The sequence below is a fragment of the Oncorhynchus nerka genome, unplaced genomic scaffold (genome assembly GCF_034236695.1).
Source record: "Oncorhynchus nerka isolate Pitt River unplaced genomic scaffold, Oner_Uvic_2.0 unplaced_scaffold_696, whole genome shotgun sequence".
Taxonomy (NCBI): domain Eukaryota; kingdom Metazoa; phylum Chordata; class Actinopteri; order Salmoniformes; family Salmonidae; genus Oncorhynchus; species Oncorhynchus nerka.
In genome coordinates this window covers 360,165-385,108 of record NW_027040474.1, presented here as the reverse complement: position 1 = coordinate 385,108, position 24,944 = coordinate 360,165, and the positions used below count along the sequence as shown (strand labels likewise).

At 45.0% G+C, this 24,944-nt stretch overlaps 1 protein-coding gene across 1 annotated transcript in view; it reads right to left on the bottom strand.

Annotated features, from left to right (window-relative positions):
* LOC135571201 (scavenger receptor cysteine-rich type 1 protein M130-like) overlaps nt 1-24,944 on the bottom strand; it is a 105,789-nt gene that overhangs the window by 28,937 nt on the left and 51,908 nt on the right. The window contains exons 2-10 of the mRNA XM_065016993.1: nt 8,898-8,927; nt 8,361-8,666; nt 7,627-7,932; nt 7,228-7,506; nt 5,938-6,243; nt 5,534-5,812; nt 4,757-5,077; nt 4,565-4,653; nt 4,306-4,437 (exon numbers count right to left, since the gene is read on the bottom strand). Of these exons, the coding sequence (XP_064873065.1) occupies nt 4,306-4,437; nt 4,565-4,653; nt 4,757-5,077; nt 5,534-5,812; nt 5,938-6,243; nt 7,228-7,506; nt 7,627-7,932; nt 8,361-8,666; nt 8,898-8,927 (2,048 nt within the window). The remainder of the gene's footprint in view (nt 1-4,305; nt 4,438-4,564; nt 4,654-4,756; nt 5,078-5,533; nt 5,813-5,937; nt 6,244-7,227; nt 7,507-7,626; nt 7,933-8,360; nt 8,667-8,897; nt 8,928-24,944) is intronic.

The following is a 24,944-nucleotide window of genomic DNA, read 5'->3' as shown; positions in this document are numbered from 1 at the left end:
GCTGTCTTAGCTAGCCGTGTTAATGACGAGCTAACGAGCACCGTTGGTCTCTGCACTACAATGTCACGCTAGTTATTACCAGCAGGTGATTTACTAGCAGGGGACTTATTGAAATATTAAGTGAATGTTTATTTTCTTACTACCTTAAAAGGTTTATATAAAAGGGTTGTACTTGTGCTCTGTATTTATGGATTAATATCACTTCACATTGAGGGTTTGTATCAATAACGTTACTGTTGTTCCTATCTAACAGATATATTGTGTCCTACCTAACCATGTGTCACTACTATTGTTCCTATCTAACAGATATCTCGTGTCCTACCTAACCATGTATCACTACTGTTGTTCCTATCTAACAGATATCTTGTGTCCTACCTAACCATGTGTCACTACTGTTGTTCCTATCTAACAGATATCTTGTGTCCTACCTAACCATGTATCACTACTGTTGTTCCTATCTAACAGATATCTTGTGTCCTACCTAACCATGTATCACTACTGTTGTTCCTATCTAACAGATATCTTGTGTCCTACTTAACCATGTATCACTACTGTTGTTCCTATCTAACAGATATCTTGTGTCCTACCTAACCATGTATCACTACTGTCGTTCCTATCTAACAGATATCTTGTGTCCTACCTCACCATGTATCACTACTGTTGTTCCTATCTAACAGATGTCTTGTATCCTACCTAACCATGTATCACTAACGTTACTGTTGCTAAACAGGTGTTCTCTGTCTCTCTAGAGAAGACAGGCTATGTGCCCACAACCCACAAAATGAGGTGGAAACTGAGATGCACTTCCTATCCTCCTGCCAAATGTATGACCAGTTCATTCATACTGTATGTTGTAGTCTGTCCAAGAGGGGAATCACACAGACTGATCTCAGTTAATTCATACTGTATGTTGTAGTCTGTCTAATAATTAAATCACACAAGACTGACAGCCTGTAATTTTATTAAAAGCATCCAGTTGATTACATGGCAGTTTAGAGAGCAACATCATAACAATAATCTACCTCATAATCAATATAACATTTATAATCAATAACATCATTATCTCTATACTACTAACAACATAACACTAATCTACCTCATAATCAATATAACATTTATAATCAATAACATCATTATCTCTATACTACTAACAACATAACACTAATCTACCTCATAATCAATATAACATTTATAATCAATAACATCATTATCTCTATACTACTAACAACATAACACTAATCTACATCATAATCAATATCATAACATTTATAATCAAATCAAATCAAATTTATTTATATAGCCCTTCGTACATCAGCTGATATCTCAAAGTGCTGTACAGAAACCCAGCCTAAAACCCCAAACAGCAAACAATGCAGGTGTAAAAGCACGGTGGCTAGGAAAAACTCCCTAGAAAGGCCAAAACCTAGGAAGAAACCTAGAGAGGAACCAGGCTATGTGGGGTGGCCAGTCCTCTTCTGGCTGTGCCGGGTAGAGATTATAACAGAACATGACCAAGATGTTCAAATGTTCATAAATGACCAGCATGGTCGAATAATAATAAGGCAGAACAGTTGAAACTGGAGCAGCAGCACAGTCAGGTGGACTGGGGACAGCAAGGAGTCATCATGTCAGGTAGTCCTGGGGCACGGTCCTAGGGCTCAGGTCCTCCGAGAGAGAGAAAGAAAGAGAGAATTAGAGAGCATATGTGGGGTGGCCAGTCCTCTTCTGGCTGTGCCGGGTGGAGATTATAACAGAACGTGGCCAAGATGTTCAAATGTTCATAAATGACCAGCATGGTTGAATAATAGTAAGGCAGAACAGTTGAAACTGGAGCAGCAGCATGGCCAGGTGGACTGGGGACAGCAAGGAGTCATCATGTCAGGTAGTCCTGGGACATGGTCCTAGGGCCCAGGCCAGTTGAAACTGGAGCAGCAGCATGGCCAGGTGGACTGGGGACAGCAAGGAGTCATCATGTCAGGTAGTCCTGGGGCATGGTCCTAGGGCTCAGGTCCTCCGAGAGAGAAAAGAAAGAGAGAAGGAGAGAATTAGAGAACGCACACTTAGATTCACACAGGACACCGAATAGGACAGGAGAAGTACTCCAGATATAACAAACTGACCCTAGCCCCCCGACACATAAACTAATGCAGCATAAATACTGGAGGCTGAGACAGGAGGGGTCAGGAGACACTGTGGCCCCAACCCGAGGACACCCCCGGACAGGGCCAAACAGGAAGGATATAACCCCACCCACTTTGCCAAAGCACAGCCCCCACACCACTAGAGGGATATCTTCAACCACCAACTTACCATCCTGAGACAAGGCCGAGTATAGCCCACAAAGGTCTCCGCCACGGCACAACCCAAGGGGGGGGCGCCAACCCAGACAGGCCGACCACAACAGTGAATCAACCCACCCAGGTGACGCACCCCCCCCCAGGGACGGCATGAGAGAGCCCCAGTAAGCCAGTGACTCAGCCCCCGTAACAGGGTTAATCAATAACATCATTATCTCTATACTACTAACAACATAACACTAACCTACATCATAATCAATATCATAACATTTATAATCAATAACATCATTATCTCTATACTACTAACAACATAACACTAACCTACATCATAATCAATATCATAACATTTATAATCAATAACATCATTATCTCTATACTACTAACAACATAACACTAATCTACATCATAATCAATATCATAACATTTATAATCAATAACATCATTATCTCTATACTACTAACAACATAACACTAATCTACATCATAATCAATATCATAACATTTATAATCAATAGCATCATTATCTCTATACTACTAACAACATAACACTAATCTACATCATAATCAATATCATAACATTTATAATCAATAACATCATTATCTATATACTACTAACAACATAACACTAATCTACATCATAATCAATCATCTATTTATTTCATAACATTTTTAATCAATAGCATCATATCCATATATATTATTATATAATAATTTTTTATCAATAACATCACTATATAGACTGACAGCCTGTAATTTTATTATATTTTTAATCAATAGCATCATATCCATATATATACCAACAACAAACCAAAACGACGAGGAAAATATGATTTATAATAATACCTGGACTAATAATGGAAACACTTCAAGATAAAGAATCTAAGAGACACTAAATAAGATAAAGAATCTAAGAGACACTAAATAAGATAAAGAATCTAAGAGACACTAAATAAGATAAAGAATCTAAGAGACACTAAATAAGATAAAGAATCTAAGAGACACTAAATAAGATAAAGAATCTAAGAGACACTAAATAAGATAAAGAATCTAAGAGACACTAAATAAGATAAAGAATCTAAGACACTAAATAAGATAAAGAATCTAAGAGACACTAAATAAGATAAAGAATCTAAGAGACACTAAATAAGATAAAGAATCTAAGAGACACTAAATAAGATAAAGAATCTAAGAGACACTAAATAAGATAAAGAATCTAAGAGACACTAAATAAGATAAAGAATCTAAGAGACACTAAATAAGATAAAGACATGAAGACAAAAGCAAAAATCAATACATTCTGGACACAAAACAGACGTAATTGAGATCTCTCTTAAAATAATTAAAGCCACATGTTACCCAGAACCCCATGTTACCCAAACCCCATGTTACCCAAACCCCATGTTACCCAAACCCCATGTTACCCAGAACCCCATGTTACCCAAACCGCATGTTACCCAGAACCCCATGTTACCCCCATGTTACCCAAACCCCATGTTACCCCCATGTTACCCAAACCCCATGTTACCCAAAACTCCATGTTACCCCCATGTTACCCAAACCCCATGTTACCCAAACCCCATGTTACCCCCATGTTACCCAAACCCCATGTTACCCAAAACTCCATGTTACCCAAACCCCATGTTACCCCCATGTTACCCAAACCCCATGTTACCAAAACCCCATGTTACCAAAACCCCATGTTACCAAAACCCCATGTTACCAAAACCCCATGTTACCAAAACGCCATGTTACCAAAACCCCATGTTACCAAAACCCCATGTTTTTCAGCTGGTAAAAACCAAACTAAATGAATAATGGTGGTTGCAGTCACTCCTTTTAGATTTCTTCCAAGGTTCCAGAAAGATATACTAATTCTGAACTTGTTATTAAAATTAGAATCACTTCAGGTTTATCACCACATTTTAAACACCAGTCCACTGCTGACCATCGATTTAAAACACAAAACTGACCTAAGATCAGCATGTAGGGTCAGCTTCATTCTACTCCTACTCCGTCCCCTGGGCTGCTCTCTCCTCTCCCGGTCCAGCTTCAGCTCTGGAGCTCAGAGAGACCATCTCCATGGCATTGACATAAAGATCCATGCTGCTCACCCTGTTCACTCTCTTCTGCCTCCTGGTGGGCTAGGGAGACACAGCACCAACAGTCAGACATTTACTCTCTAGTATCTCCATTCTCTCCCCCTCCCTCTCCCCCTCACCCTCCCCCTCTAGTTTAAATGACTTGTAACGTCTGAGTAAATGTCTTTACCTTGTAGTACAGGTAGGAGGTGGTGATGGCTGTCAGTAGGATCAGCAGCACTACAACGTGTCTGATGATGAAGGCTGGCAGAGGAGAGGCTGCAAACAGAAACACCTTTGATGAGGGGACTGATCATCATCACATAGATCTGTGGGAAATCTGTCAATGACAAAGTTATAAGTCTGGTTCATATTCAGTTACCTGTGATGGTGAGGGAGAGGAGCTCACTCTCAGAGGAGAAGTTATGAGAGAAAACATAATTGTCATAAACACAGCTGTAGTTCCCTTGGTGGGAGTCATCTGCAGCAGGGAAGAGGAAGGCAGCAGAGTGATTGACAGCTGGCTGGGTCTGGGTTCTGTTGGAGCCGGTGAACGTGAGGAGGAAGGAGCCTCCTGGGTACTGTGGCTGAGTGGAGCAGGTGATGGTGAAGTTGTAGCCCCTGAACATCTCGGGCCCCTGGTGGCCCCTGAAGACCCCTCCCATTGGGTCAGTCAGGAAGATATCAGGCTGGACCAGGAGATCTGTAACAATAAAAGAGAACAAGAAAAACCTCTTCAACTAGTTTCCTATAGATATGACAATAACATCAGCATGTAACAGTGCCAGCCACCCTCCCTCACAGGGCAACATGAGTAGTGGGCCTACAGTCACTGAGACAACATATGTTGATATCAGGCTTAAGCAGGACATCTGGAACAAGAGGAGAGAAAACGAAAACGTAGCTCCTCAACTACTTTCCTCATTTAGATATGACAATAACATGACATGTGACAGTGGTAGTGAGTAGAGACGTTCACTGAGATAACACTCAAATACAAAGCATTCTGGGATATTTAAGTTGTATTTGATTCCTACTTGACTGAGTGATCTATTTAGTAAAGCAGACTGACAAGTTAAACAGTCATCATGAGAGGTGCAGAGGAAGTTGTATGAATGAAGGAAATCAGTTGAATATAATTATAATATGTTGTTATTACCTGAGCAGATCACTGTGAGTCCAGGAAGGAGAACATACATTCTCAAACATTTCCTCAGTGAAGGCTCAGACCCAGAACAGGAAGCTCCAAACCCTCTTGTGGTGTTTCTAGGAAGTACTGAAACAGAGGAGCCACAACCCAGCTGTCTACACACTACTGCAGCTACATCCTCCTGCTCCCAGTCATCAGCTCCCACAGTCCTCCACTCTCCCTTGTCGTACCACTCCACTCCACCAGCACAGCGACTGCCTCCTCCCACCAGCCTCACATCATCAGGCTCTGAGAAAAGAAAAGAGAGAGACAGTAATCTTACTATTTTCTCACTAAAACACACCTATATTGTCTCTCATATTCTTCACTCCAGGTGAGAAACAATGTAGATTGAGAGACAAACTGTTTCTTACCTGAGCAGGTGAGTCCAACAGCATTACCAGGTAGGCAGGTGTTGTTTTTTCTGTCTGAGGTGTCACAGTCCAGGAGAAGGGACTCTTTGCCTTTACACTGGAACTCTTTATCCCAGGTCTGACCCCCACCTTCTCCATAGAGCCCCCCCTGTAGAGCTGCAGGAGCCCCACAGCCAAGCTCCCTACAGACTACCTCTGCATCCTGCCGGTCAAAGTCAGCTTCACACACTGAGGCCCAGGACTGATTGGACTTCACCTTCACTCTCCCAGAGCAGTGACCAGCTCCACCCACAAGCCGCACAGACTCTGGAGAAAAAGAGTTGGTTGAACATTCAATCAGTTTTGTTGATGACACTGTCAAGGACTAAACACAAATATGTTGGATAAGAGATAGTAGTTTGCTATGTTTGATACTGGAAGAGGTAGAAATGGGTTCTTAGTCACTCAGGATCAGGTTGGGAATAATGCAGGCAGGAGACAGGAATAAGTTCACTTCACTTTATAGAAAATAAACAGCTGGACATCCATCAGGCAGCTTCACTTCAGTACCATCTGATCTACAAGGTCTGATGCTGTATGTCAGGGTCAGGATTGGCTGGGCCAAGAGGAGAAAAGGTTACTGGTTATGATGACATCACTGGTGAGAACTCAGTGATAAAAATATATTTGATCTCTCCCACATCTCCCTCTTCCTCTCCTCCTCCCTCCTCCTCTCTTTGTGACAGTGGTAGTGAGTAGAGACGTTCACTGAGGTAACACTCAAATACAAAGCATTCTGGGATATTTAAGTGGTATTTGATTCCTACTTGACTGAGTGATCTATTTAGTAAAGCAGACTGACAAGCTAAACAGTCATCATGAGAGGTGCAGAGGAAGTTGTATGAATGAAGGAAATCAGTTGAATATAATTATAATATGTTGTTATGACCTGAGCAGATCACTGTGAGTCCAGGAAGGAGATATAATACATGGACAAAAGTATGTGGAACTCAGCAGTGAGTTTTACAACAGAGGATTATTTTTACGCTCTATGTGGTTCAGAACTCGGCGGTCCGTTCTGTGAGCTTGTGTTGTCTACCACTTCACGGCTGAGCCGTTGTTGCTCCTAGACGTGCCACATTGAAATTCACAGAGACCTTCAGAAAATAAATTTTACTGCCAATGTTTGTCTATGGAGATTGCTTGGCTGTGTGGTCAATTTTATACACCTGTCAGCAACAGGTGTGTCTGAAATAGCAGAATCCACTGATGTCCACATAGTTTTGGCAATATAGTGTATCTTGTTATTACCTGAGCAGATCACTGTGAGTCCAGGATGGAGATCATAACTTCTCTCACACTCCCTCAGTGAAGACTCAAACCCATAACAGGAAACTAAAAACCCTCTTGTGGTGTTTCTAGGAAGTACTGAAACAGTGGAGCCACAACCCATCTGTCTACACACTACTGTAGCTACAGTCATCTGGTCTTCGTCCTCAGCTCCCACAATCCTCCACTCTCCCTGGTCGTACCACTCCACTCCACCAGCACAGCGACTGCCTCCTCCCACCAGCCTCACATCATCAGGCTCTGAGAAAAGAGAGAAACAGTAATCTTACTATTTTCTCACTAAAACAAACCTATATTGTCTCTCATATTCTTCACTCCAGGTGAGAAACAATGTTGACTGAGTGACAAACTGTTTCTTACCTGAGCAGGTGAGTCCAACAGCATTACCAGGTAGGCAGGTGTTGTTCTCTCTGTCTGAGGTGTCACAGTCCAGGAGAAGGGACTCATTGCCTTTACACTGGAACTCTTTATCCCAGGTCTGACCCTCACCTTCTCCATAGAGCCCCCCCTTTAGAGCTGCAGGAGCCCCACAGCCAACATCCCTACAGACTACCTCTGCATCCTGCCGGTCAAAGTCAGCTTCACACACTGAGGCCCAGGACTGATTGGACTTCACCTCCACTCTCCCAGAGCAGAGACGAGCTCCATCCACAAGCCGCACAGACTCTGGAGAAAAAGAGTTGGTTGAACATTCAATCAGTTTTGTTGATGACATTGTCAAGGACTAAACACAAATATGTTGGATAAAAGATTGTAGTTTGCTATGTTTGATACTGTAAGAGGTAGAAATGGGTTCTTAGTCACTCAGGATCGGGTTGGGAATAATGCAGGCAGGAGACAGGAATAAGTTCACTTCACTTTATAGAAAATAAACAGCTGGACATCCATCAGGCAGCTTCACTTCAGTACCATCTGAACTACAATGATCTGCCCATGAACATCTCCCATAAACCAATATGACAAACACAAATATAATGTTTAAATACATCTAACATCTCTCCCTCTATTTAAACGAAATAAAAACACATAAAACATGATACATGGTAATATTGTATAATGTATAAATAAATCTCTCAATATGACCAGTCTCTTACCTGAACAGGTCACATGACGATAATATCCACCATCACAGACACCAGGTCCTCCTTTGATGTCACACCGTGTATTAGAAAAGTCATCTCTCCTACAACTCCACATCATGACTCCTCCTCTTCCATCTTCAATCAGAGGTCCTCTAGATACAGTTACAGGATTCCCACAATCCATCTCTCTACACACATCCTTAACATCTCTCATGCTCCACCAACTAGTACATAGACCTGTCCACTCTCCTTCATAGAAGACTTCCACTGTCCCAGAACAGGAAGTGGTCCCATCCACCAGTCTGACTGAGAGTTCAGCTGTAAACAGCAGAGAGGAAAACACAGTGGTGAGGACAGATGATGACAGTGATTCTGTTATTCTAACAGCAGTGATGCTTTGTGGTTGACAAGTATTAGTAGTTCCATAAAACACTACTTGTTATTGGGGTTTAGAATGGTTTGTATGGATAAATGAATTTCTCCTTGTGGGATAATAAAGTTGACTAATATTGAACTGCTATAATCACTGTAGATTTATACTCTACCTACCTGGTGGACTGACGCTTTGAGCCTGGAGATCTGAGGAGAAAGAGAGAGACAGAGGAGAAAGAGAGAGACAGAGAGAGAGAGAAACAAAGGAGAAAGGGAGGAGTCAGAGGAAGAGAGAGACAAAGGTTAAATGAACATCAACATGACCTTTCATGATGTGATGGGGAAGACAGGCTTATCGTTGGTATGGTGCAACAACACCCATGTGTACATACACTATATATACAAAAGTATGTGGACACCCCTTCAAATTAGTGGATTCTATTTCAGCCACACCCCTTCCTGACAAATGTATAAAATCAAGCACTCAGCCATGGAATCTCCATAGACAAAATTGTCAGTAGAATTGAGTTAAGGAACTCCCCCTCTCTTCCCCTCTCTTCTCCTCTCCTCCCCTCTCCACGCCTCGCCCCTCTCCTCCCCTCTCCTCTTCACCCCCTCTCCTCCTCTTCAACCCCTCTCTTCTCCTCTTCTCCCCCTTCTCCCCCCTCTTCTCCCCCTCTCTTCTCCTCTCCTCTCCTCCCCCTCCCTCTCCTCCCACCTCTACTCTTCTCCCTCTCCTCCTCTTCCTCCCTCTCTCCTCCTCTTCAACCCCTCTCTTCTCCTCCCCCTCTCTTCTCCCCCTCCCTTCTCCACTTCTTCCCCTTTCCTCTTCTCCCCTCCCCTCTCATTTTCTCCTCCTCTCCTCTCTCCTCCCCCTCTCCTCCTCTTCTTCCCCCTTCTCCACTCTCCTCTTCTCTCCCTTTCCCCCTTCTCCCCCTCCTCTCCTTTTCTCCTCCTCTCTTCTCCTTTTCTCCACTCTCCTCTTCTCCCCCTTTCCCCCTCCTCTCCTCTTCTCCCCCTTTCCTCTTCTTCTCCCCTCTCCTCTTCTTCCCCTCCTTTCCTCTTCTCCAACTCTCCTCTTCTTCACCTCCCCTCTCCCTCTCCTCCTCTCACCCTTCTCCCCTCTCTCTTCATCTTCTCCCCCTCTCCCCTTCTCCACCCTCCTCCTTTTCCCCACCTCTCTTCTCCCCCTCCCTTCTCCACTTCTTCCCTTTCCTCTTCTCCCCTCCCCCTCTCCTTTTCTCCTCCCTCTCCTCTCTCCTCTCCACATCTCCCCTCTCTTCTCCTCCCCCCTCTCCTCCTCTTCTTCCCCCTTTCCCCTTCTCACCCCTCCTCTCCTTTTCTCCTCCTCTCTTCTCCTTTTCTCCACTCTCCTCTTCTCCCCCTTTCCCCTTCTCCCCCTCCTCTCCTCTTCTCCCCCTTTCCTCTTCTCCCCTCCCCTCTCCTTTCTCCCCCTCTCTTCTCCTCCCCCTCTCCCAGTCTCTCTTCTCCTCTTCTTCCCCCTCCCTCCTTTACTCTTCTCTCCTCTCCCCTTCTCCCTTTCTCCCCATCTCCTCTCTCCTCCTCTCCTCTCTCCTCCTCTCTTACCCTCTCTCCTCTCCTCCCCCTCACTTCTCCGCTTCTCCCCCTCTCCTCTCTCCTCCTCTCTTACCCTCTCTCCTCTCCCTCACTTCTCCTCTTCTCCCTCTCCTCTCTCCTCCTCTCCTCCCCCTCTCCTCCTCTCTTACCCCCTCTCCTCTCCTCCCCCTCTCTTCTCCTCTTCTCCCACTTCGTTTCTCCTCACCCTCTCCTCTCTCCCCCTCTCCTCTCCTCCCCTCTCTTCTCCTCTTCTCCCCTTCTCTTCTCCACCTCTCTTCACCTCCTCTCCACCTTCTCCTCTTCTCCTCTTCTCTTCTCCCTCTCTCGACTTCTCCCCTCCCCTGATCTACAGCCTCTCTTCTCCCCCTCTCTTCTCCTCCCCTCTCCTCTTCTTCCCCCTCTCTTCTCCTCCCCTCTCCTCTTCTCCCGCTCTCCTCTTCCTCCCCTCCCCCTTTCCTTTCCTCTTCTCCTCTCTTCGTCTCCCAGTCTCTTTTCTCCTCTTCTGTCCCTCTCTTCTCCTCCCCCTTTTCTCCCCCTCTCCTCTCCTCATCTTTTTCTTTTTTCTCTCCTTCAATTCACCTGCTCCCTTTTTCTCCCCCTCTCCTCTTCTAACCCTCTATTCTCCTCTACTCATTTACCAGTCTCTCTTCTCCTACCCCTCCCATATTCTCCCCCTCTCCTCTCCTTTTCTCCCAGTCTCTCTTCTCCCCTCTCTTATTCTTCCCCTCCCTCCTCTCCCTCTTCTCCCCCTCTCTTCTCCCCCTCTACTCTTCCCCCTCTACTCTTCTCCCCCTCTACTCTTCTTCCCCCTGCCCTCCCCTGTCCTCTTCTCCCCCTTCTCCCCTGTCCTCTTCTCCCCCTTTCCTCTTCTCCCCTTCTCCTCTCTTCTTCTCCCTCTCTCTGTTATCCTCTTCTCCCCCTCTCTTCTCCTCTTCTCCCCCTTCTCCCTTTCTCCTCTCCTCCCCCTCTCCTCTTCTTCCCCTCCCCTCTCTCCTCTTCTTCCCCTCCCCTCTCCTCCCCCTTTCCTATTTTCCCCCTTCTCCCCTCTCTCTTCTCCTCTTCCCCTCCCCTCTCTCCTCCCCCTTCTCCCCCTCTCTTCTTCCCTCCCCTCTCTCCTCTTCTCCCCCTCCCTTTCTCCTCTCCTCCCCCTCACCTCAACATGGATCTAGTCCAATCAGACGTGTCTCACCTCAAAATGGATCTAGTCCAATCAGACGTGTCTCACCTCAACGTGGATCTAGTCCAATCAGACGTGCCTCACCTCAACATGGATCTAGTCCAATCAGACATGCCTCACCTCAACATGGATCTAGTCCAATCAGACGTGCCTCAACTCAACATGGATCTAGTCCAATCAGACGTGTCTCACCTCAACATGGATCTAGTCCAATCAGACGTGCCTCACCTCAACATGGATCTAGTCCAATCAGACGTGTCTCACCTCAACATGGATCTAGTCCAATCAGACGTGTCTCACCTCCACATGGATCTAGTCCAATCAGACGTGCCTCACCTCAACATGGATCTAGTCCAATCAGACGTGTCTCACCTCAACATGGATCTAGTCCAATCAGACGTGTCTCACCTCAACATGGATCTAGTCCAATCAGACGTGTCTCACCTCAACATGGATCTAGTCCAATCAGATGTGTCTCACCGCAACATGGATCTAGTCCAATCAGATGTGTTCACACTGATATTGCCTGCTGCTACCTCCAGCCTCTCATAGCCAGTGCGATAGAGTCAATGCACAGAGCTTCTTCACAAAATTGGATCTCAGGAGCGCTTACAACCTGGTGCGTATCCGGGAGGGGGACAAGTGGAAGACGTCATTTAGTACCACCTCAGGGCACTATGAGTACCTTGTCATGCCGTACGGGTTGATGTCTTCCAGGCCTTTGTAGACGAGATTTTCCGGGATTTTCTTTGGTCAGGTTGCCAACTACTACCGGAGGTTTATCCGGGGCTTTGGTCAGGTAGCCAACTACTACCGGAGGTTTATCCGGGGCTTTGGTCAGGTAGCCAACTACTACCGGAGGTTTATCTGGGGCTTTGGTCAGGTAGCGACTCCCATTACCTCACTGCTGAAGGGGGGACCGGTGCGACTGCAGTGGACGGCTGAGGCGGACAGGGCTTTTGGTCACCTGAGGGCTCTGTTTACCTCGGCTCCCCTGCTGGCTCATCCGGATCTGGAGGGGAGCCGTGCTCTCTCAGCGCTCGGGTACGCCACTAAAGGTCCGCCCCTGTGCTCTCTTTTCGAAGAACCTCAGCCCGGCGGAGCGGGACTATGACGTGGGGGACCGGGAGACTGAACCCTCCCCAGGCAAGGTGGAGACTGAACCTTCGCCAGGCAAGGTGGAGACTGAACTCTCGCCAGGCAAGGTGGAGACTGAACCCTCGCCAGGCAAGGTGGAGACTGAACCCTCGCCAGGCAAGGTGGGGACTGAACCCTCGCCAGGCAAGGTGGGGACTGAACCCTCGCCAGGCAAGGTGGGGACTGAACCCTCGCCAGGCAAGGTGGGGACTGAACCCTCGCCAGGCAAGGTGGGGACTGAACCCTTTGGCCAGGCAAGGTGGAGACTGAACCCTCGCCAGGCAAGGTGGGGACTGAACCCTCGCCAGGCAAGGTGGGGACTGAACCCTGTGCCAGGCAAGGTGGGGACTGAACCCTCGCCAGGCAAGGTGGAGACTGAACCCTCGCCAGGCAAGGTGGAGACTGAACCCTCGCCAGGCAAGGTGGAGACTGAACCCTCGCCAGGCAAGGTGGAGACTGAACCCTCGCCAGGCAAGGTGGGCCATGTTGTTTTTTACCCTTTTTGTTTTCACCGTCCTACAGACCAGGTTCCCAGAATGCTAAGGCAGACACACTGTCCTACAGACCAGGTTCCCAGAACGCTAAGGCAGACACACTGTCCTACAGACCAGGTTCCCAGAACGCTAAGGCAGATGCACTGTCCTACAGACCAGGTTCCCAGAACGCTAAGACAGACGCACTGTCCTACAGACCAGGTTCCCAGAACGCTAAGGCAGACACACTGTCCTACAGACCAGGTTCCCAGAACGCTAAGGCAGACGCACTGTCCCACAGACCAGGGTCCCAGAACACTAAGGCAGACACACTGTCCTACAGACCAGGTTCCCAGAACGCTAAGGCAGACACACTGTCCTACAGACCAGGTTCCCAGAACGCTAAGGCAGACGCACTGTCCTACAGACCAGGTTCCCAGAACACTAAGGCAGACACACTGTCCTACAGACCAGGTTCCCACAACGCTAAGGCAGACACACTGTCCTACAGACCAGGTTCCCAGAACGCTAAGGCAGACGCACTGTCCCACAGACCAGGGTCCCAGAACACTAAGGCAGACACACTGTCCTACAGACCAGGTTCCCAGAACGCTAAGGCAGACGCACTGTCCTACAGACCAGGTTCCCAGAACGCTAAGGCAGACACACTGTCCTACAGACCAGGTTCCCAGAACGCTAAGGCAGACGCACTGTCCTACAGACCAGGTTCCCAGAATGCTAAGGCAGACGCACTGTCCTACAGACCAGGTTCCCAGAACGCTAAGGCAGACACACTGTCTCGGATGTATGACACAGAGGAGCGGTCCATAGAGCACACTCCCGAACTTCCGGTCTCTTGCTTGGTGGCACCGGTAGTGTGGGAGCTGGACGTGGACATCGAGCAGGTGTTACGTACAGAGCCCACTCCCCCCCACCTGCCCAGAGGGACGTTACAGACCTTACCCATTCCACAATGACCTTGGTCGCATCTTTCTGTGGACTTCCTCAAGGATCTTCCTCTCTCACGATCCTGGTCGTTGTGGATCTGTTCTACATTTACATTTACATTTAAATCATTTAGCAGACGCTCTTATCCAGAGCGACTTACAAATTGGTGCATTCACCTTATGACATCCAGTGGAACAGCCACTTTACAATAGTGCATCTAAATCTTTTAAGGGGGGGGGTGAGAAGGACTACTTTATCCTATCCTAGGTATTCCTTAAAGAGGTGGGGTTTCAGGTGTCTCCGGAAGGTGGTGATTGACTCCGCTGTCCTGGCGTCGTGAGGGAGTTTGTTCCACCATTGGGGGGCCAGAGCAGCGAACAGTTTTGACTGGGCTGAGCGGGAACTGTACTTCCTCAGTGGTAGGGAGGCGAGCAGGCCAGAGGTGGATGAACGCAGTGCCCTTGTTTGGGTGTAGGGCCTGATCAGAGCCTGGAGGTACTGAGGTGCCGTTCCCCTCACAGCTCCGTAGGCAAGCACCATGGTCTTGTAGCGGTGTTCTCTAAGTCCTGCGGTCTCCTTCATTTGCCCGATCTCCCTACAGCCCTACAGACTGAGGAGGCCATGTTTACACATGTCTTATAGGCACTATGGGGTGCCTGTGGTTATAGTGTCTGACCGAGGTCCCCAGTTCACGTCAAGGGTCTGTAGGGCGTTCATGGAACGTCTGGGGTCTCGGTCAGCCTTACCTCTGGTTTTCACCTCCGCCATCGGGTTTTCAACGGTCTGGCTCTCGACCCGAAACCTGCCCCTCCGCCTGCCCTGACGGAAGCTGGGCCTGCGGATTGTGGGGCCATTCAAAGTCCTGAGGAGACTGAACGAGGTTTGCTACAGGTTACATCTTCCCCCCGATTACCGTATTAACCCCTCGTTCCATGTGTCTCTCCTCAGGCCGGTGGTGGCTGGTCCACTACAGGAGGCTGAAGTGCAGGTGGTTCCTCCACCCCCTCTGGACATCAAGGGGGGCCCGGCGTATGCTGTTTGAGCCATAATGGACTCGAGGCATCGGGCGAAAGGCCTTCAGTACCTCGTGGAGTGGGAGGGGTACGGTCCGGAGGAGAGATGCTGGGTGTCGGTGGAGGACGTTTCGGACCCTTCGTTGCTGCGGGAGTTCCACCGTCTCCATCCGGATCGCCCTGCGCATCAAGGGGGGGTACTGTTACCACTTCCACAGAAGTCGGTCCCGCTCCTTGTTCGGGCAGCGACGTCACTGGCCTTCTAGCCATCGCCACCGGCCTTCTAGCCTTCGCCACCGGCCTTCTAGCCATCGCCACCGCATCGCCACCGGCCTTCTAGCCATCGCCACCGGCCTTCTAGCCATCGCCACCGGCCTTCTAGCCATCGCCGATCCACTTTTCATTTTCCATTTGTTTTGTCTTTGTTTTACACGCCTGGTTCCAATTCCAAATGACATGTTCATTATTTAACCCTCTGTTTTCCCCATGGTTTTGTGCGGGATTGTTTTATGTATGTTTGGTCTGTTACTGTGGGCTCGGTATTTACGACACGTTATTGGAATATTTGAGTAAAGTTACATGTGTTACTCATCTCTACTGTCCTGACTCCTCTGCACCAGCTACACCCAGACCATTACAGTAGGACTGTTAACAAAGTAGCTGAATTGTCAAAGACTGAGGTCACCCAAAGAAAAGTAATACAGAACTTTCTCTGGTAAAGAATTACAAATCTACCACTTTCATATAAACCCCTCGATACACAGCAGAACATCTACACTGAATCCTTCCACCAAACATCCTGATCTGTTTTAATGAACACTTTATACGACACTAAAATAACCTTCAACTACAGTATATATGAAGGGATGATTGTCATTGTTACATTATATAGGCTACAGGAAGTTATATTCTTCCATTGTAAATAACAGGTTCTCCCTCCATCTATAATCATCAGATCTGCTTGCAGATGAACAGAATGTCTTGGAAAGACAGACCTTTAGACCTCATAGTTCTGTCCAATACATTGTGCACTTTTAAAAATATTTATACTTTCCTTACAAGTTGGGATTTAAATTGATGGACACGCCATGATGTCTCAGTGAAAAATGTATTACGGAGTATCTAGCATTTCCATTACTATTTATCTAGCATACACACTCACACTCTTTCAAACATTATTATTTGGGAAAGTTATCAGGGGTAGTAACTAGCATAACTTATTTGACTATTTCTTTCACACACACCTCATTGGCTAGGTTAGCAAGCTAGCTAACTAGCCACATTTAGCACAAGCTCACGACTAAACTGACCTGGCGATCCTACTATCATGGACACTTGTCTCCAAGCAGCATGTTTGTGTTTATGTCCCTGTAGCTGTCAGCAGTTGTTTCAAAAAGACACGGTTTTGAGGAAACTGAGAAAATGATTCTCTCCTCCATGTGTCCAACCGCATGCGACCACCTGCAAAAGGTACCTGCATCAGTATAGTTGCCTAGCTGTGTAAAAGGTACCTGCATCAGTATAGTTGCCTAGCTGTGTAAAAGGTACCTGCATCAGTATAGTTGCCTAGCTGGGTAAAAGGTACCTGCATCAGAATAGTTGCCTAGCTGTGTAAAAGGTACCTGCATCAGTATAGTTGCCTAGCTGTGTAAAAGGTACCTGCATCAGTATAGTTGCCTAGCTGTGTAAAAGGTACCTGCATCAGTATAGTTGCCTTGCTGTGTAAAAGGTACCTGCATCAGTAGTTAGTTGCCTAGCTGTGTAAAAGGTACCTGCATCAGTATAGTTGCCTAGCTGTGTAAAAGGTACCTGCATCAGTATAGTTGCCTAGCTGTGTAAAAGGTACCTGCATCAGTATAGTTGCCTAGCTGTGTAAAAGGTACCTGCATCAGTATAGTTGCCTAGCTGTGTAAAAGGTACCTGCATCAGTATAGTTGCCTTGCTGTGTAAAAGGTACCTGCATCAGTATAGTTGCCTAGCTGTGTAAAAGGTACCTGCATCAGTATAGTTGGATTATATATTATATTAGGAAGTAGTTTTAATACATTTGCTTCTGTCTGAATTTCATTATTTAAAAAACAAAGGTCAGGGGTCAAGCTGAGCCAGACCAAGATTGGAAAAGGTTACTGGTTGTGATGACATCACTGGTGAGAAGTCAGTTCTGAAAAGATATTCAGTTGACTGCATGTTATTCTGTCAGCCCTATCTCTGTTGACATCTCCCTCTCCCCTCCCCTTCCCTCTCTTCATATCCCCTCCTCCTCTGTCCCATAGACACATCAAGTAGTTTGGGTGTGTAGAAATACAGATAAACCTAGGGTATGGCTAAATGGGGTGTGTAGAAATAAAGATAAACCCAGGGTATGGCTAAATGGGGTGTGTCGAATCCCTCCACCAGTTGAAGCTAATTTACTATAAACTCGAAAGTAGTATTTGGAGAACAGCAAAAACTAACAGAAATGCCCCCAGACATTCACTATTTAACTGTACTAGAATGCTTAAAAGGCCGCAAAATGTTTTATATCGGTTATCGGTATGGTTTCTTTTTGGAAAGGAAAATATTGGATATCGGTATCGGCCATAAATGTACTATCGGTGCTTCCCTAATAATAAGGTTGTAACAAGATGGAACATCGTTGAGGAAATCTGTTGCAGCTCAAATCGACTACAACATCCACAATGCAATGCTCTCTGTGTGGGCTGGCTGACTGGCTAAATGTATCTACACACAATAATACCAAAGACACTATCAGCATGTGAAGTAGCTAACTAGCTGTTAAATCACCTAAACAAACTGCACTATCAATTTAGGAGTCTCCAATCTCACCATGTTCAACCTGCAGATCGATGTGTCTCCCAGAGTGGAGTTTAAATCACAACGGCAGATATACTTTTGAGGAGATGGGAAACGTTGACGAACATACGTCTTTGGCCCACGCGGTGCATTCTGGGCGACTCTGGGACAGGGATCGCTCTCCTTCACGGAGTGAATGGAGTCTACTGGGCACTAAGCTCAAAAACCCAACAACGTTGACGATGTTACGTCATTGGCCCACGCGGTGCATTCTGGGCGATGTGAGATAATTAACTTGCTGTCTGTAGTATCGTATAGCTTTGGAATCGTGGCAGAACGTACTTTTGATGAAAACAGAGTTTCTCGACATAAAGTACACTGACTTTGAGAAGGGATTACGTGATGATTGGTTTAGCAACCGCGTGACGCAACATGACAACGTGAACGTGATTGGTCGACATTCTGCTGGGTGGGGTGTTATACAGTCACGCAGATCTTTAGAAATGTGAGGATCATTTGAACATTGAAAAACGTTGCCGCCCCCCTGCTATAATCTACATGAATAATATGGAAATAATTACAGTCACGCAGGTCTTTAGAAATTGTAGGATCAATTGTAAATTGTCACTCATGAAAAACGTTGTTGACCCCCTGCTATAATGTATATGAAGTCACCCTTGTGGAGCGGTTCGTATGGTGGACTATGACAGTGTCATTGTCTCATGTTCTTCCCACCTACATTGTTGCTCTGCATTCAGAGATGTTCCTAATGATGTCTGCACCCAGATCATGTTGTATTTGCCTGTCTGCATTATTCTCCAGGGAAAGGAAACATTCTGTGAACACTGAAGCATTGCATCAACAAGGTGTCTCTGATAATATTGAAACATTGTATAAATGAACGATGAGGCTCGGAGAAACTGAAACATTTAGTATCAACGACAACTCTGATAATATTCACATTGCAACATAGTAGTCAACACGGAGGCAGCACGGGCCAGCTGGTCTGTCTGATATTATTGTGTTGAATACGCAGCATCTGGGTGCTCATTACATACTAAAAACAGCCCTACATCCACACTATAGATAAATAATGTAGCAATATTTAATGATGTTATGCAACAATATTGATCTGTTCATCTTTTAATTCAGGAAGATGGACAAGCAACACTGATGGAGTGAGAGGTAGAAATGCATTATACCAGAGGTAGGTAGACTACAGGTAGGGATTAGGATGCAGACAGAGGTAGGTAGACTACAGGTAGGGATTAGGATGCAGACAGAGCAACACTGATGGAGTGAGAGGTGGAAATGCATTATACCAGAGGTAGGTAGACTACAGGTAGGGATTAGGATGCAGACAGAGGTAGGTAGACTACAGGTAGGGATTAGGATGCAGACAGAGCAACACTGATGGAGAGATGTGGAAATGCATTATACCAGAGGTAGGTAGACTACAGGTAGGGATTAGGATGCAGACAGAGGTAGGTAGACTACAGGTAGGGATTAGGATGCAGACAGAGGTAGGTAGACTACAGGTAGGGATTAGGATGCAGACAGAGGTAGGTAGACTACAGGTAGGGATTAGGATGCAGACAGAGGTAGGTAGACTACAGGTAGGGATTAGGATGCAGACAGAGCAACACTGATGGAGTGAGAGGTGGAAATGCATTATACCAGAGGTAGGTAGACTACAGGTAGGGATGAGGATGATCTCCACTACTCTCTCCTCTGTCCCCTCCTCTCTCTCTCCATTACTCTCTCCCTCTGTCCCCTCCCCTCCTCTCTCTCTCTCCACTACTCTCTCCTCCCCTCTGTCCCTCCCCTCCTCTCTCTCTCCACTACTCTCTCCTCTCTGTCTCCTCCCCTCTCTCTCTCTCACTACCCCCTCCTTTCTCTCTCTCTCGTTCTCTCTCTTCCTGACATATAGCATCAGGCCTGTTGAGTTTGACTCAGGTCACATCTATGACGTGACAAACTTTTAAGCAGATAAGATCAGTTAAACCCACCTACATACAGGAAACACTGACATTAGAAAAACTCCACAGGTAACTGCTGGCAGAGCAGCAAAGTTACACATATAGTGTGTGCTATAATATCAAGTCTAACTTTCTACTGCTTCAGTTCACCTCTTATAAGGGTTTACTGGACAACTTGAATAAGGTCTGGATGTTTTATATTGAAAACAGTACAACAAACGGAGTCTGTATTGAAAAGATGCCCACTTCCTGTTTTCAATAGCTGCTGGGTTGTTCAGTCCTGCCCTGGGGGTCTGCTGTCCTGTGTGTTGTCACTCTGGCCTTGACCTAATACACCTGAAACCAATAATGAATGTTTCACTAAGACCCTAAAGCTGAGTGGGGTTGTGTTGGGTTGGGGCTCTGCAGGGCAGTGGACACATAGGGACAGAACAGGGAGACCCAGATATACTGTGTGGATGTTAAAGAGCTCTACAGTTCTACTAGGTCATATGAGATGAATTATATGGAGGATGGAGAGTTGAGTTATGTACTAGACTGGTGGGGGTCAGGAGAGAGAGTTGAGTTATGTACTAGACTGGTGGGGGTCAGGGAGAGAGTTGAGTTATGTACTAGACTGGTGGGGGTCAGGGAGAGAGTTGAGTTATGTACTAGACTGGTGGGGGTCTAGACAGGTGGGGTCAGAGAGTTGAGTTGTGTACTAGACTGGTGGGGACAGGGAGAGAGTTGAGTTATGTACTAGACTGGTGGGGGTCAGGGAGAGAGTTGAGTTATGTACTAGACTGGTGGGGGTCAGGGAGAGAGTTGAGTTATGTACTAGACTGGTGGGGTCAGGGAGAGAGTTGAGTTATGTACTAGACTGGTGGGGGTCTGGGAGAGAGTTGAGTTATGTACTAGACTGGTGGGGGTCAGGGAGAGAGTTGAGTTATGTACTAGACTGGTGGGGGTCAGGGAGAGAGTTGAGTTATGTACTAGACTGGTGGGGTCTGGGAGAGAGTTGAGTTATGTACTAGACTGGTGGGGGTCAGGGAGAGAGTTGAGTTATGTACTAGACTGGTGGGGACTGGGAGAGAGTTGAGTTATGTACTAGACTGGTGGGGTCAGGGAGAGAGTTGAGTTATGTACTAGACTGGTGGGGGTCAGGGAGAGAGTTGAGTTATGTACTAGACTGGTGGGGGTCAGGGAGAGAGTTGAGTTATGTACTAGACTGGTAGGGGTCAGGAGAGAGTTGAGTTATGTACTAGACTGGTGAATATATAAGCCTAAAGAGTTGAGTTATAAAACTAGACTTAACATTGTGCAGTGAATTAAAACACACCTTGTGTTTCATCACAAAACCAGACTGTTGAGCAACATCTGTCCTGGAAGTCCACAAAACATATTACCTGTACTAACAGATACATGACCTATTGATTTAGAACCACAGAGTTACTAGACTAGTCTCAAAGACAACAGGAGCTGCCTTCACTATTCCAGCACCATTTACACTTCAACATTTCAACATCATCTAATCACCGCTGCTTAGTTAATTTAATGTTTCTGAATATGATGTGGCTGTAAACTCAATCGTTATACCTTTCCTATTGGTGTGTGTTGTGTGTGTGTCTGTGTTTGTGTGCGTGTGTGTGTGTGTGTGTGTGAGTGTGAGTGTGAGTGAGTAGAAAACACATGTTGACTCCTCCATTGTAGAGAAACGCCAAAGCCATCCTCCTCTTTCATGTATCCTACACGTCTGGGACTCTGTCATACAGGACACCATTTTAGTTATTTTTCTCCTAAGGTACCTGGATAAAATGCTTGCTGGAATAACTTCCTGACATGGGCAACGATGTGCCAGGCCAGCTAGTTAACATTAACCTACTACATCTAGCTACAGTACATGTTGAACTTCCATCCTCCCAGGCCAGTTAGTTAACATTAACCTACTACATCTAGCTACAGTACATGTTGAACTTCCATCCTCTCAGGCCAGCTACGTACTAGAACATTAACCTGTGGTCTAGCTAGAGTACATGTTGAACTTCCATCCTCTCAGGCCAGCTAGTTAACATTAGCCTACTACATCTAGCTACATGTTGAACTTCCATCCTCTCAGGCCAGCTAGTTAACATTAACCTACTACATCTAGCTAGAGTACATGTTGATCTTCCATCCTCTCAGGCCAGCTAGTTAACATTAGCCTACTACATCTAGCTACATGTTGAACTTCCATCCTGTCAGGCCAGCTAGTTAACATTAACCTACTACATCTAGCTACAGTACATGTTGAACTTCCATCCTCTCAGGTCAGCTAGTTAACATTAGCCTACTACATCTAGCTAGAGTACATGTTGAACCTCCATCCTCTCATGCCAGCTAGTTAACATTAACCTACTACATCTAGCTGGGGTACATGTTGAACTTCCATCCTCTCAGGTCAGCTAGTTAACATTAGCCCACTACAGAGCTACAGTACATGTTGAACCTCCATCCTCTCAGGCCAGCTAGTTAACATTAGCCTACTACATCTAGCTACAGTGGGGTTGAACTTCCATCCTCTCAGGTCAGCTAGTTAACATTAGCCTACTACATCTAGCTACAGTACATGTTGAACCTCCATCCTCTCAGGTCAGCTAGTTAATCTGTTAACATTAGCCTACTACATCTAGTGGGAGTCATGTTGAACTTCCATCCTCTCAGGTCAGTTAACATGTACTAGACTGGTGTTGAACCTCCATCCTCTCAGGCCAGCTAGTTAACATTAGCCTACTACATCTAGTTGTACATGTTGAACCTCCATCCTACTCAGGCCAGGGGCACAACGAGAATTTGAAATCAAATCAAATGTTATTAGTCACATGGTGGGGTAGGGGAAATAGGTTTTGTCATGCCCTTATCACAACTGTTTTGGGGTGCTTGGACCATGTTAGTTTGTTGGACTGGTGTGACACCAAGAACTTGAAGTTATGCAACCTGCTGGTTGCAGGTTGAATTTATGCTTGAGTTAGAACTCTCTGTTATAATCATTGTCCAGTACAGAGAATAAAAACAACAAGTCCAACTCCCTCCATCCATGTCTAATTAGAAAGGGACAATTTTAGCTAGCTAGACAACAACACAATGAGATGCATTCAAGATTTTCATCTGTAAATTATGACGTTTGATTGTGATGTGATTGGTCTGAAGCCAAATAATTAATATCCAAACAAGTCTTCAATGTCTTAACCACATAAAAACAAGAGACCAGCACTTTTTGTTGTAGCCAGGAGATGAATCACAGCTGAGCTCATCAGTTTAGCTCAACTGATTGGCTAATAATTAATAAAACAATTATCAAGGGAGGCAAAAAGCCTGCTGGTTTCTTATTACTCAATGCTGTGGGCAAACAAAATAATAAACACACACAGTATCTAGAACTACACAATTATTAAATATTTACTGACTAGAAAATATAATAAACCACACAGTATCTCGAACTAGACAATTATTAAATATTTACTGACTAGGAAATATAACAAACCACACAGTATCTAGAACTACACAATTATTAAATATTTACTGACTAGAAATATAATAAACCACACAGTATCTAGAACTACACAATTATTTAATATTTACTGACTAGAAATATAATAAACCACACAGTATCTAGAACTACACGATTATTAAATATTTACTGACTAGGAAATATAACAAACCTACACATGTATCTAGAACTACACAATTATTTAATATTTACTGACTAGAAATATAATAAACCACACAGTATCTAAAACTACCGATTATTAAATTTTACTGACTAGGAAATATTGTAACGATCCTGGGAAGGAGAGGCGGACCAAAATGCAGAGTGGTTGAAGTTCATGTTTTTAAAAACTCAAGCACGAACATAATACAAAACAATAAACGAGGCAAAACCGAAACAGTCCTGGTGCAACAAACACAAAAACAGGAAACAACCATCCACAAATCCCAACACAAAACAGGCTACCTGAAAGGGTTCCCAATCAGAGACAATGACTAACACCTGCCTCTGATTGAGAACCATATCAGGCCAAACATAGAAATAGACAAACTAGACATGTACCATAGAATGCCCACTCAGATCACACCCTGACCAAACAAAACATAGAAACATACAAAGCAAACTATGGTCAGGGTGTGACAAATATAATAAACCTGCACAGTATCTAGAACTACGCAATTATTAAATATTTACTGACTAGGAAATATAATAAACCCACACAGTATCTAGAACTACACAACTATAAAATATTTACTGACTAGGAAATATAATAAACTAGAACTACACCGTATCTAGAACTGACACAACTATAAAATGTTAAGCCGGCTAAATGAAACAGACAGTCTGCCACTGTGACCAGCTTTGTTCAGAAGACACGTTAATTGACATACCAATTAGAACCTCACACAAAATATTAACATCTACAATAGAACCAGTTGCCTTTATGGAGGTAAACTGTTGAGAACCAATCAAGATTGTAAATACTGCATGGAGAAATCACTAATTAATATCCATCACTAATTAACATCCATCACTAATTAATATCCATCACTAATTAATACCATCACTAATTAAGCCATCACTAATTAATACCCTACTAATTAATGCCCATCACTAATTAATATCCATCAATAATTAATACCCATCACTAATTAATATCCATCACTAATTAACATCCATCACTAATTAATATCCATCAATAATTAATACCCATCACTAATTATATCCATCACTAATTAATACCCATCACTAATTAACATCATCACTAATTAATATCCATCAATAATTAATACCCATCACTAATTAATATCCATCACTAATTAATATCCATCACTAATTAATGTCCATCACTAATGAACATCCATCACTAATTAACCCATCACTAATTGAGAGGGCACTTAACATCCACTAATTAATAGGGCATCACTAATTAACATCCATCACTAATTAATATCCATAATTAATATCCATCACTAATTAATACCCATTACTAATTAACATCCATCACTAATTAACATCCATCACTAATTAATACCCATTACTAATTAATACCCATCACTAATTAACATCCATCACTAATTAATATCCATCTAATTAATACCCATTACCCCATCACTAATTA